General features: G+C 35.7%; 1 protein-coding gene across 1 annotated transcript; it reads right to left on the reverse strand.

The window, feature by feature from the left end:
* Window positions 1–375: 375 nt before the first annotated feature.
* LOC123706789 (pierisin-like) lies at window positions 376–10,711 on the reverse strand. Its single transcript, XM_045656233.1, has 2 exons — window positions 10,603–10,711; window positions 376–2,515 (listed from the first exon to the last, which is right to left on the reverse strand). Exons 1-2 carry the CDS (start codon window positions 10,639–10,641, stop codon window positions 1,469–1,471), a joined length of 1,086 nt encoding a protein of 361 aa, XP_045512189.1. The 5' UTR covers window positions 10,642–10,711; the 3' UTR covers window positions 376–1,468.
* Between the last annotated feature and the right edge of the window lie 4,331 nt (window positions 10,712–15,042).

The raw sequence follows: 15,042 nt of genomic DNA on the forward strand, positions 1-15,042 counted from the left end.
CTTTCCATATCTGATCACTGATATAATTTAGAGGATCACTCATACAAAACTAAATTGAACGAAATTAATAAGCACATACATTACAATCATTATTATTTAAACTAACGACTAAAAAAAGTATCTGGCTATCTGTATTTATTTAACTATCAGCTCGGTTATATCGGTAATGTGAATGTATAGATTGTGGAAGTTAAGTAAACTCAAATATTAAGAATAGAATCAAATGAAAGGTCGTCTATGGTGTACGTCAAAGTTCCATACTTAAACCCATGTGGTTTATTGTTTACATAATTAAGTTATATACACATCATTTCTTGTTAAAGAGCTTTTATTAAAAGTGTAACGACGAAATTCATCACGTGAGAATTTGAAATATTGCTCTATCTCATCCTTGTTTATAATAATTACAAATAATCATAAGCTGACCGAAACGAAGATAAAATCTATTTACTTAGCAACAACAAACGTAAAAAGTAGTAGTGTTCAAATTAAAATTGATGATCAGGAGGCTTTGCTGTTTTATTTTTTAAGACCGTGTTTCAAGGTGTTACTTACGTTGTACTCTATTGCGGGACCCACATATTGAAAGTCTTTCACATAGGCTAACGATTTAGGTTTACTTATGTTTAAGGGTGTTTATTTGTGGATGCGAGCTATTCGAGCGACCTGCTTAATAAAATTACACAAAACGAGTAATTCTTTCCACGGTATTGGTTTATTTTAACAAAAGATCTAGTAAGGTCAAGTGTTTCAATAAAAAAAAGGAACATTAAAGGTAAGCTTTTAGCTAAGGCTGTGCTATTATAAGGGGAATGATAATATACGGTTATCTCAGTGCTTGTATCAATGTTTTTGCAGTTCACCAACATCTATTGTTTGGTGAGAGAACACTGATTTTTACATACTGTACGGGATCGTGAACATCTATGTATTGTCATTGTGGTGGTGTCTATACTTTTTGTTTTATTCTTACACCTACAAATCGGGGCCGATGCAATGGTTGGTCAGTAACCTACTTTACCTGTGTCAATTTTATTTTTTGTATCTTTAGACGTATATTATACCTATATTATGCATATACGTAAATTATATGAAGTTTACGTGTTGCTACAATGATAATGTAAGTGTTCCTATTTCACCATCTTTGCCTCTAATAGCGGCTAAACCTTCACTTATATGACATATATGTTTAATTTTTTGACATTTTTTATTAGTATCAATAATTAATTCGAGATCATATACTACAAAGCATGGTGCAATAGTTGCCTTCTAGTCCGTTCTAAGAACTGGCAGTACAATTATTTTTAGAATCATTTAATTACATTAATACTAAATTAATTTAATCTACTGACGTTCCTAAGTAAACATTAGGTTTATGAATAAGTGTTATTTTAATTTAACCAAAGTTATTAGTTAAACTGTTCCTTTTAAATTTATTGTATATCTATTGATCCATCTCATAATTACATTACATTAGAATAAAATGAAATAATTGACGATCGGAGTATGTTGTAGTACTGGTAATTACAGATTCGTTGTCAGTATAACCAACTGCACAAGCCGGGTCATATAAGCTTCTTATTAAATAGCAACCACTTTTTATGTTATATTCTATTGTCCAAAAATATCTGTGATCTCCATGATCCAGACCATCTATATTGTCCAGCTTAACAAAAAAGTTTTTATTTTGATATATCCATCCTAGGTTATTGATGTCCGCGGAATATATATTGTATGCTTTTTTACTTGAATCATATTCAAGTTTCCATATGCTAGAAGCAAAATTTAGATCATGAGTAATAATCAAGTCGTGAAATCTTCTTGAATCTATCACTTTTTTGTAATTTAATTTAGTTGCAATTCTGAATTTTCTATTTGGTAGAGGTACTTCCCCTAGGTTTTTAGGATACCAAGTGTTACCGTTTTCTTTAGTCTCTGACACTATAAGTTCTTTACCTTCATAAGTGGTATTTTTATTAGTTAGAGCTATACACTTATTAAAATCATGCAGATTCCTGAGTCTGTATGATCCGTCATTGGCTTTTTCAAGGCGCCAATATTGGTTCGTACTCCCGCTTTCTGTATAAGCACGAAGAACCATTTCTTTAGACGAGGCATTGCTATCCCAGCTTAACCAAAGTTTTGGACGCAGACCGCTCTTTATTTTGTAAGCTTTTTTCTTTCCATCATACATAAATGACCATTTTTGATTATTGTTGCCACAGTAGTTATTACCATGAATCAATGAACCCTTTTGATTGGTAAAGTCAACAACAATATTTGGGACGTTATCATTGAATATATTATAATCACCATCTGGAATGTACTGATAAAAGATACGTTTTATTTTCCAATTAGAACGTAAATTAGTACTTATATCAGAATCATTTTGAACTTTTAACTTTAATCCACCATATGTACTGATAGCATCAGTTAACACTAAAATCAAACTTAAATTTTGCAGATTCCTTAGTCTGTAGGACTCCTCGCCGGTTTGTTCAATACGCCAATATTGGTTATTACTCCCGCTCTCTGTATATGCTCGAACAACCATTTCTTTTGACGCAGCGTTACTATCCCAAGTCAACAGAAGGTTTGATTTTCGACCACTCCATATTTTAAAAGCGTGTTTGCCTTTATTGTACGTAAAATGCCACCTTTGATTTTCGTTGTCCAAAAAGCTATGGCCATGCACCAATAAATCACGTTGATTACTAAAGTCAACAACTAGATGCGATAGGTCAAGATTAAATATATTGTAATCGCCATCTGTAATCGGTTGAAAAGAGAAAGGAAAAATTGACCATTCCTGAGAGCTTTTTGTATTAGAATTAGATATTTCAATATTTACAATAACTTCTTTTCCACCGGATGCACTAGGTTTATCCTGAGCTGTTATAATCATATCAAGTTTTAGAAGATTCCTAAGTCTATAATTTTTACCGGTCTGTTCAATTTGCCAGTATTGGTTATTGCTACCACTATTTGTATACCCACGGAGAATCATTTCTTTTGACGAAGCGTTACTATCCCAGCTCAAAAAAAGTTTAGAATTTTGATAACTGTGTATTTTGTAAGCTTTTTTTTTATCATCATAACTTAATACCCATATTTGGTTATCTCCGCCAGTGTATAAGTTGCTGTGAATAATTCCACCATTCACATTCTGAGTCAAATCCAAAAAGAAATTTTTATCTTTTATACTTTCAATCACAAATTCACCAGCTGGAAATGGTTTTGGGTTATTAGTCTCGTCACCAAACGTATCTTCTTGTATATCACCTTCACCACCATACATTAAGTCATCATGAGAGCCTGCTGATCTCTCAGAACGTCCATCTCTATGTCCACCATCAGGATGGTTTATTCTCCATACGACTTGAGGAATTCGTGAAGAAGAAGCAATGGGTTCTAAATCACCGGGATCCAAGAAATTGGGGTTTAACCAAATTCTTTGAATTCGTCCGTTATGTAGTTCCCTTGCTGATCGAATATATATATTTTGTATTCCTCCAGGAAATGTAACTTCCATTTGATTTTGCCATGGCGATTGATTTGAGAAAGTAGCGTTTACATCCACTCCGCCAGGAGCATAAATTTCGTATTGATATACTATACCGCGACTGGCACTTCTCGGTGTCCAAACATATTTCTTTTGTTTTTGTCGTTGTGTTTTTGTTGTTGAAACGAAGATGGATGGATGATTATTTTTCACAAAACCATATAAGTCTGTCTCCTCCAAATTAGGATTCTCTCTAATTACAATTGGAACAAACCCTTCTAAAAATATTTCATTTGGCGGTCTTCTATCCCATCTAATCAATCTTTGCCTCCTATCCAGCCGTACAACATCATCAGTATCTGTCACTTCAATTGGTCGCCATTGAAGTTGTCTAATTCCTAATAATGCCACTGGCCAAGCCCTTGACAGTAATAGGCTTATTATTTCTAAGTCCAGAGCTCTAATCCATTCTACCACTGCTGCCTGAATTCCGTTCGTCATATATGGTGGACGGTCTGAAACAAGTGCACTTTTATTATAGAAACTTGTTATTTATTCCTTTTGTATAACATTAAACATTTATATGACTGACTCATATCTTTATGTTTATGAAACAAACTGAATTTTTAAATCCATAATTGAAATAAATCCAATCATATGATTGACTAAATATCAAAATGGTAGTCCAATGTTAACGAAGCGCAAAACGAAGATTCTTAAATTACTTTTTGTAGGTGTGAGACTAGGACGGAATGATTCGAATGATGGGAAACAGAGGGAAAATCTCAACTTTCTCGAAACCAGACTGAACATTCCAGAAAACCGTACGATAAGGACAGAGCGATGTACGAAACAAGTAAGGAGTACGTACGTACGCACTGCGATAAGGATACTATCTACTCAGTACCACTTCTGTCCAGAAAGTTCTCGAATATACTAAAGCTGAAATTTTTATTCGTTTAGCTGCCCGCGCTGATTTTAGGAACTGGTGATCATAGTTAATAAATATAAAATGGTCATAAGCTCGTTTTTATTGCTTATTTATATGAGAGGCTGTTATAGTCTATTCAGACGTCTGAAGTCTAAATAGTCCAGCTTGTCCATATTAGCTATCTGATGATATTATGTTAGTGTCACCGTGATTAGGTATCTATAAAATATATACTCTACTACTACAATAAATGCTGCCATGGCAATATTCGTTATTTCTCTGGAAAGCATACTATGCAAATAATGCACCATTGCAATAATTATAATACCACTCCATTTACATCATAATTTGTTCTATTGTAGTGTAAATAAAGTGCAGCAGATAAAACATGAAGTAGAACAAAGACAAAAGATATAAGAGGTCTTACAACAGAAAGCAGTGTCCAAACAAAGACGTAAACAATATTTTTTTTATCAATTGATAAAAATAAATGTTTTATTCCTTTCCTATACAAAAAAGAAAAAAATATTTCTAAGCAATATATTTCAATCGAATAAGTACTTATTCTGTTCATACTCATTAAATATATATTTTGTGTTTTTATATAATATGCCTGCAGATAATATTTTTGTTTGTTTGACAAGATTAGATAAGAAGAAGTGATGAGTACTTTTTTTTACTTTTAGCATAATACAAATGTGTATCATTTGTATTTGACTTACTTGACTTAATGTCCTATAACCCCTAGGTGGGGCAGAGGGCGTCCACAGTGAGTCTCCATCGCGTTCGGTCTTGAGCCTCGTGTTTTTCCTCGCTCCAAGTCTTTACGGCTCTCTTTGCCTCGTCCGCAACTGTTCGGCGCCAGGTTTGTTTGGGACGGCCACGCTTCCGCTTTCCTTGCGGATTCCAATCAAGCGCCTGCTTGGGAATATGATTGAGATCCCTTCGGAGTGTATGACCTATCCAATTCCATTTGCGTCGCTTGATCTGCTGGCTGATCGGGGTTTCTCGACAGCGCTCCCAAAGTTGCTTGTTAGAGATCTTTTCAGGCCAGTAGATGTTCAGAATACGGCGAAGACAGCGGTTAACGAAGACTTGGAGTCGGTGCGAGATGTGTTTGGTGACCTTCCACGTTTCACACCCATAGAGCAGCACAGATTTGACGTTGGATCCGAATATTTTAACCTTGATTCGACGCGTCAACATCCGTGACTGCCATATAGGCCAAAGTTGTGCAAAGGTTGCTCTGGCCTTGGCAATGCGCGAAGTGATGTCCTATTTTGTACCTCCAGTTTCAGACACGACGCTTCCGAGGTAAACAAATTGTTGAACGCTTTCTATGTCCTCTGCACCCACCCGCATTGGGGTGCGATTCTCAACTCCAACACGCATTTCTGTCGTTTTCCGGGTGTTGATTTTGAGTCCCGCAAATCCCGCCTCGCGTTCCAGGTCGTCCAACTTAGATTGCATGTCGCGGTGCGTGTGACTCAGCAGACAGAGGTCATCGGCGTAATCCAAATCTTCTAAGATGTTGGTTAATCCCCACTCTATTCCGCGACGCTGGTTCTGATGTATGCGATCCATAATCCCGTCGAGAACAACCAGGAAAAGTAGTGGCGAGAGTAAGCAGCCTTGCCGGACGCCTGCGTGCACTTGAATATCGTCTGAGACGAGACCATCGTGAATCACTCTACAAGAATAGTTCCTATAGCTGGCCTTAACTAGGTTAATTATCTTTGGCGGGACACCAATGTTAGAGAGTCGCGACCATATGCTGCTCCATCTCAACGTATCGAAAGCTTTTTCGAAGTCAACAAAGGTAAGATAAATCTCTCTCTGCCATTCTGATGCCTGTTCGAGAATGATACGAAGAGTGTTAATTTGGTCGGTACACGAGCGGTTAGGCCGGAAGCCAGCTTGTTCTATGCGAAGGAGAGGCTCAACGGCTGCAGACAACCTGTCCAAGATAATTCTGCAGAAAACCTTGGAAGGGGCCGAGAGCAAGGTGATACCTCTCCAATTGCTGCATTAGCTTAGATCACCTTTTTTGGGCACAGTAATAAGAAGGCCCCTATTCCAGTCCTCCGGAAGCTTCTCGCTGGCCCAGATTTTCCCAATCAAAGGTGTCAGCGTGTCGACGGTAGTAGCCAGGTCCGCTTTTAACATTTCTGCGGCTATTAAATCAAGCCCTGGTGCTTTACCAGTCTTAAGACCCATGACCGCTCTCTCCACTTCATCACGTGTAGGTGGTTCGATATCGATGTCTAGTGGCCTGGGTGGTGGAAATGTGTCTTGCATGCCTCCATGCGTAGCTGTGGGACGAAAAGATTCCTCGAAGTGTTCACGCCAGCGTCGTAGTTGCCCTTCTGCTGTTACGATAAGTTGACCGTCTTTTGATTTTAGAGGCTTTTTATGCTGACTTATCTTTCCTGCTAAGATTTTAGTCGCTTTATACAGTTCTCCCATGTTGCCGGTGTTAGCGGCAATTTGAGCGTGGTCAGCAATACCGTCAACCCACAACCTTCTGTCCTTTCGCGAGCTGCGATAGATCTTCTTACGAATCTCCCGATACTGCTGTCTGAGGTCGGCTTGTAGTAGTTCGTCGTTGGTTTCGAGCAGTTTTAGGTGGAGTTCCCTACGGTCGTTTATCAGCTGCCAAGTAGCTTGTGACATCCAATCCACGCGCGAGTGCTTAGTATGACCTAAGACAGAAGAGCTGGTCTCTGTGTAGGCCACTTTGATGCGTTTCCACTCTCCGTCTATTGAGTCATCGTCGGCGTGAAGTCCGGTGAAGCGGTTATGAAGTTCAAGCCTGAACCTGTTCAAAATTTCAGGATCTCGCAGTTTAGTGACGTCAAACCTTCTTCCAGCTCTACCAGGGGCACCAGCTAGTCGCGCAACTGCAATCTTGAGTCGCATTTCGGCTACAACCAGATGGTGGTCGCTGTCAATATCAGCGCCTCTTCGGTTTCGGACATCGAGGAGTGACGAGCGCCACTTCGAACTGATCGCAAGGTGGTCAATTTGGTTTTTCGTGGAGCCATCAGGGGAGTTCCATGTGTACTTATGTACATCTCTATGAATAAAAAGTGTCCCACCGATGGTCAGGTCATGGTGTTGGCAAAACTCTATAAACCGTTCACCATTCTCGTTCCGTACTCCGAGTCCATGTTTGCCCATGTTGCGCTCACAGTTACTGTTTTCGCTTCCCACTTTTGCGTTAAGGTCTCCCATGACGATCACAATATCTTGTTTCTTAATACCTTTAAGTGTGGCATTTAGAGCGTTGTAAAAGTCATCCTTGATGTCCTCCGCAGACGTGTTGGTGGGAGCGTAACACTGCACAATGGAGATCTTCCGTGCTCTTGAGTTGAAGCGGGCCTCAAATCATTTGTATTTAACCCTTGTTAAACATATCATTAATTCAGTCGCAACTTCTTTATATATATTTTACATACAATTATATAAGAAAAATAAATATCATAATCCTGTATTATAAAAAGCACTGACTGCATTTTTTGTAGTTTAATTTTAATACAGATATGATACTTGTTAAACTCCACAATGACTATCTGTGAGCATTTTTCTCAATTTCTCTGAAACTAAGATCGCTAGTTTAGTCTGATTTTTCACTCACGCACTATTCTGATATAAGTGAATAATGTTGATTTAGCGGTTTATCATAGCTGTTAATATGTTATTTATTACATGCAACACTGAACTCTTATTTCAGTATAACAGGAAAATCAGCAATCCTATCCCATTCAGCACGAGCTGTAAAGGCCCTTAAGGCCAAGAGCGAGATTCCATTAAAAAAACTGTTACTTAATCTATACCGAACAGTAAATTGAATCCATCCATCTGCGTTACTTATATGCGTGTATAATATTTTAACAAATAAAGAAATAAATATACTCACTAGCCATTGTATAATTCAAATTTTAAAACACTAAGCAAAACACAGTAGCCAACTGAACTGCTTGAACGCTACGAAGTGAAATGATAAATCCCGTAAGAGCGCACACTTTTATTTGTTATTTTTCTGCGAGATGTAACAAAACTATATAAAAAAATAGTTTTGAAAGGGTCACTGTTTGTAACTCAACTATACTTATTTATAAAAGCCTGAACTGAGTAATTAAGATTAAGAAATTTTCCGTACAACAAACTGGTTGCGAGTAGACCGAGACCCGGGCTCCACCGGACTGGAAGCGAGAAGTATTAATAGACTTAGTTAATAAAAAATAAAAGGATTAAGTATATAAACTAATAGTTTATTAACATACATTTGAGTTTGAGCTTATTTTACATTTAAAATTATACAACACTGTACTTTAGAGCATTCTCTTTCCACATCTGATTCTGTTATTAAGGTGTACACTTCACATATAATATTTTTGCTCTTTACTCTAAACAATGAATGAACTAGCCAATTGTAATAAAAAAATCATATTTAGCTGCCATGATAATAAATTTAAAACTAATATCTAAAATAATATCTGATTGTCTATTTGCCTAATATTAATTTTACTATTAGCTTTATCAGTACAGTTACCTTTATTATTTAGTGAATGTATATATGTCCTGGCAAGATGAAATGAAACAAGTAATATCAAATATTTGGAATAGAATCAAATAAAAGGTAAATGTAATTGGAAAGACCACTCTAATATTATTTCTGTTGTACGTCAAGGTTACTTACTGAAATCCATATCGTTTATTTTTATATAAATGCACACACATACATAATTTCTTGTTAAAGAGCTTTTATTGAAAGAGTAATGACGAAATCCATCACTTTAGAATTTAAATGAAACCTTGCTCTATGTCAACATTCTTTAAAATAATTAGAAATAATCATAAGCTAAACGAAACGAAAATAAAATATATTTACTTAGTAACAACAAATGTAAAAAGTAGTAATGCTCAAATAAAAATAGAAGATCTGGAAAAAGGCTTTGCTGTTAAGACCGTTTTTCAAGGTGTTACCTATTGTGAGGCCCACATCTTATGATATAATTATTAAAGGATATTATGATTTTAACTTAACCAATGTTATTTGTAACAATTTTCCACTTTAAACTACTGTCCACTATGTTGAGTATTGAACTCCATGTAATTCTTACATTAAAATGAAATGAAATAATTGATTATCCGAATATGTTGATGTATCGGTAATTACAGAGTCGTTGTCAGTATAACCAACTGCACAAGCCGGGTCATATAAGCTTCTTATTAAATAGCAACCAGTTTGCATGCTATATTCTATTGTCCAAAAATGTCTCAGATCTCCATGATCAGGACCATCTATATTGTCCAGCTTAACAAAAAAGTTTTTATTTTGATATACCCATCCTAGGTTATTGATGTCCGCGGAATATATATTGTATGCTTTTTTATTTGAATCATATACAAGTTCCCATATGCTAGAAGCAAAATTTAGATCATGAGTTATAATCAAGTTGTAAGTTGTACTTGAATCTATAACTTTTTTATAATTCAGTTTAGTTGCAATTCTGAATTTTCTATTTGGTAGAGGTACTTCCCCTAGTTTTTTAAGATACCAAGTGTTACCGCTTTCTTTAGTATCTGTTACTATAAGTTCTTTACCTCCATAAGGGGTATCTGTATTAGTTAGAGCTATTAACTTTTTAAAGTTAAGCAGATTCCTGATTCTGTATGATCCATCATTGTCTTGGTCAAGGCGCCAATATTGGTTCCAACTCCCGCTCTCTGTATAAGCACGAAGAACCATTTCTTTAGATGTAGCATTGCTATCCCAGCTTAACAAAAGCTTTGAATTTACACCGCTCTTTATTTTGTAAGCTTTTTTCGTTCCATCATAGACGAATGACCATTTTTGATTATTGTTGCCATAGAAGTTATGACCATGAATCAAAGAACCCTCTTGGTTGGTATAGTCAATGACTATATTGGGGAAGTTATCATTGAATATATTATAATCACCATCTGGAACGTACTGATAAATGATGGGTTTGATATCCCATTCTGCAAGTAGATTAGAATTACCATCAGAATCATCTTGAACCATTAAATTTAATCCACCATATGGAGTGCTAACATTAGTTAAACCTAAAATCATATTAGATTTTTCCAAATTTCTAAGTTTATAAGACTTAGAGCCGGTCTGTTCGATACGCCAATATTGGTTATTACTCCCGCTCTCTGTATATGCTCGAACAACCATTTCTTTTGACGCAGCGTTGCTATCCCATGTCAACAATAGATTTGATTTTCGACCACTCCATATTTTATACGCGTGATAGGTACTATTGTAAGTAAAGTGCCACGTTTGATTTTCATTGTCACAAAAGACATGCCCTTGGACCAATAAATCAGATTGATTACTAAAGTCAACAACTTGATTCGATAGGTCAAGATTAAATATATTGTAATCGCCATCCATAATCGGCCGAAAATCGAATGGAATAATTTTCCATTCCTGAGAGATTTTTGTATTAGAATTAGATATTTCTGTCTTTACAATAACTTCTTTTCCACCGAATGCACTAGGTTTATCTTGAGCTGTTATAATCATATCAAGTTTTAGAAGATTCCTAAGTTTATAATTTTTACCGGTCTGTTCAATTTGCCAGTATTGGTTATTGTTACCGCTATTTGTATACCCACGGAGAATCATTTCTTTAGACGAAGCGTTACTATCCCAGCTCAAAAAAAGACTAGAATTTTGATAACTTTTTATTTTGTACGCTTTTTTATTATCATCATAACTAAACACCCATATTTGGTTATTCCCGCCACTATATACGTTGCTGTGGATAATTCCACCATTGAAATTTTTACTTAAATCCAAAAAGTAATTTTTATCTTTTATACTTTCAATCATAAATTCACCATCTGCGATTGGTTTTGGGTTATTAGACTCATCACCAAACGTATCCTCTTGTACATTTCCTGTACCACCGTACATCAAGTCATCATAAGAGCTTGTTGATCTCTCAGAACGTCCATCTTTATTACCACCGTCAGGATGATTTATTCTCCATAAGACTTGAAGAGTTCTTGAAGAAGAAACAATGGGTTCTAAATCACCGGGATCCAAGAAATTGGGATTTATCCAAATTCTTTGAACTCGTCCGTTATGTAGTTCCCTTGCTGATCGAATATATATATTTTGTATTCCTCCAGGAAAGGCTACCTCCATTTGATTAGGCCATGGCGATGCATCTGAGAAGGAATCGTTTACATCAACTCCTCCAGGTGCATAAATTTCGTATTGATATACTATACCGCGGTTCGCACTTCTAGGTGTCCAAACATACTTTTTTTTGTTTCTTTGTGTTTTTGTTGTTGAAACAAAGATGGATGGATGATTATTTTTCGCAAAACCATACAAGTCTGTCTCTTCCCAATTCGGCTCCTCTTTCACAATGGGTACAAATCCCTCTAAAAATATCTCATTTGGTGGTCTTCTATCCCATCTTACTAATCTTTGCCTCCTATCCAGTCGTACAACGTTATCAGTATCTGTTAAAACGGTTGGTCTCCATCCAACTACGGAAGTATCTAATATTGCCAATGGCCAAGCCCTTGCCAGTAATTGACTTATTATTTCTAAGTCCAGAGCTCTAATCCATTCTACCACTGCTGCCTGAATTCCGTTAGTATGTGGATGGTCTGAAACAAATGCACTTTTATAATAGTAACTTGCTTTTTGTTTGCTTTATATTACATGAAACCTTTACCGTACTTGCCTAATCTTTTTCTATGGCTATGTTAAAAATGAGAGTCTATCGTCCAATGTTAACAAGAGGCATTTTTTAATGAAATTCAAAACGCTACGTTTATCATATATTCTCTTTTAATATTATATCGCTGAACAGTTTGCTTGTAAGTTGGCTGCGCCGATCTCCGGAAGGGCAGGTTTGGCGGGGGTGAGTTTACTCATCCACGTAGGCTGCGCTAATTGAGTGACTCATTGTTAGTATACAATATACCAATTTTCAGAATAAACGGGTCATTATCTTTCGAGTTATAAACAAGGAAAGACACCTCAAACCATCTTACAAGGAATGTTAGCTGTTTATGGGGACTCCGCTCCTGGTAAAAGTATGATTTATAAATTGCACGCCCTTTTCAAATAAGGAAGGGACTCCATCAAAGATGACTCCGACCTGGACGGCCGATTGAGAGTACCACGCCAGAAGCAGTTGAAAAAGGATTGGAAGATGTCTGGCTAAAGAAAAACATATCGCAGCATTAGTTGGAGTATCAGAAACAACCATTTTGAACATCTTACCTCAACATCTAGGCATGACTAACGTCTGGATCAGATGGGCAAGATAGGTCCCGAGAATGCTTTCTGCACATCAAAAATGTGAGCGGGTAGAAAGATGTTAAGTAAGTTAGTAAGTTTTTGAACCGCTGTGTAGAGCAAAGGGAGGAAGTTATGGCCCGAATTGATACTGGTGATGTATCTTCATGTATAAACCTGAGTCAAAGCAAGAGTCGATGCAGTGGCATAAAAAAAGGGACTCCTCAGAAGTACAAGGTGTCTTAATCGGCTGGAAAGATCATGACGATGATGTTTTGGGATCCTTTTGGTATCCTTTTGGTGAAAGTTTTACGACGATGATGAAGCGGAATTGACAATTTCGGCCTATTTTGATGACCAAGAGCAAAAAAAAATTCGACGGTATTAATGAATTATTTGACAAATGTGATAAATAAAGTTAGGAGAAGGGGTTAAGGGAGAATATATTGAAAAGGGAAAATAGTTTAATGTTTCATTTCATAGAAGTTCAGTTTCATAATACGTGATTCTTGATTGATTGTGACGAGAGGCTGTTCGTAGTCTGTAAAGAGATCTACATTTTAAATAGCTGATCAATATGCATGTATGAAAATATATACAGTTTGTATCATCGTATTTTTGTGCATAGCTTGCTTTAAAGTATTGACCATATCAATAATAATAATATATAATATATTCATCACAATACAACAAAGCAACAGATTTAGGAGGTCTTACAGCATAGTTTCCATACAAAAAATATAAATATAATTCGTATAAAAATTAAATAAAGGTTCTTCTGATTCATATGCCTAAATCCAATTAAAAAGCTAAAGGTGGAGGTTCGATGTGTAATTTTTTAATCAATATTTCTTGTAAAATATAATTAATTAAATATAATTCTTGGATAAAATTTTTTACTAAGTAATGTGTCTCAATCGATTTATTACTTATAATATTCATACTCATTAAATATATATATATAATGTATTTTTTAAGTTTAATATATCAGTTCATAAGATTGCCCATGTGTTTCAGAATAGTGATGGTTACCTACTATAATTATTTCTGTTATTATGGTACTAGTACTATTAGATTGATATATTTGTTGTGTTGGTAAAAAGTTTAAAAAATCGCTTTTAAGAAGTTTTATTACAATTGTATCATTGATATTATGAAGCAGCTGGTGCCCGCGACTTAGCCGTCGTGCAATTCACACCCTTAGTAAACCAATCATCAATTCGGTTTTAACGTGTGATCGGAAACTAAAATAGTAAAATATTATTTACATTAAAACGAAGGAATAAATAAATTGTCAGCATTGGTGACCCCGAGTAGCCAATGCAAGGCTGTCCTAGGTAAAATCGTATAATCTGCTATTATTACATAATGTTGTTTCTTAAATTTGAAAACAAATACTTCAATAACTAAGTGTAAATTTTTTTTTTAATTTTTCCCTTGCCCGTGATAAAACGATTGTGGCGGCGGAATACTCTAATCTTATTTATGATTGCTCGTAATGAGTTATTTGTAACAAATCCTGGCAGCACTTATCTCCTGTATATTAATAAAAATAAGTGTTCCTTGTTAATCTATTATGCAATACGTTTATCAATATTTCTAAAGTAGACGGTCATTGAAGCGTCGTTAATTGATCTATCTTCTTGAACTTCTTATTATTTCATAATTAATAATTATTAAAAATAAAGAAGTATAAATACTCACTAGACATTGCAATAATCGAATCAAATCACTAAGTATGTAACACACAGGAGCGAGCCAACTGAACTGCTTGCAAGTTACGAAGTGAAATGATTAATCCCGTAAGAGCGCACGCTTTTATTTGCTTTTTTCGTGTAGGTAAATTAAATTTGTATATTATTACAGATAAGTTTGGACGAGTGCTCTATCTTTTTGAGACCCCAATAACCTCGCACAAGCTCGTTGTGAGCAAGACCCAGGATCCAACATTTCAATGTTCAGTGGTATCGACTCATTCTATGAATCAGTCTCTAAGGTCCTTCTGAATTTGGAGTAGGAATATACTTCTGTTCTAAAGTTGCAGAGAGCATTGCAGCAAATGCTCTATGTATTAGTTTCGAAAGCGGCTCTGGAAGTGCCGAATAATAATATGTGCAGAATATTTTAATATTATTTTTATAATAGATACGGCAAAGTGCACCATGATTCGGAAAGTGTATATACCTTAAAAATATTTACAGACCAATATTTCGTTTGAAGCTCTAAGATCCAGTGAAATGATATATGCATTTAGAATCGGTATTTATAATTCGACAGGTCAATTATTCCTGAGGATAACTGGACGGCGAGAAT

The sequence above is a fragment of the Pieris brassicae genome, chromosome 3 (assembly GCF_905147105.1).
Source record: "Pieris brassicae chromosome 3, ilPieBrab1.1, whole genome shotgun sequence".
Taxonomy (NCBI): domain Eukaryota; kingdom Metazoa; phylum Arthropoda; class Insecta; order Lepidoptera; family Pieridae; genus Pieris; species Pieris brassicae.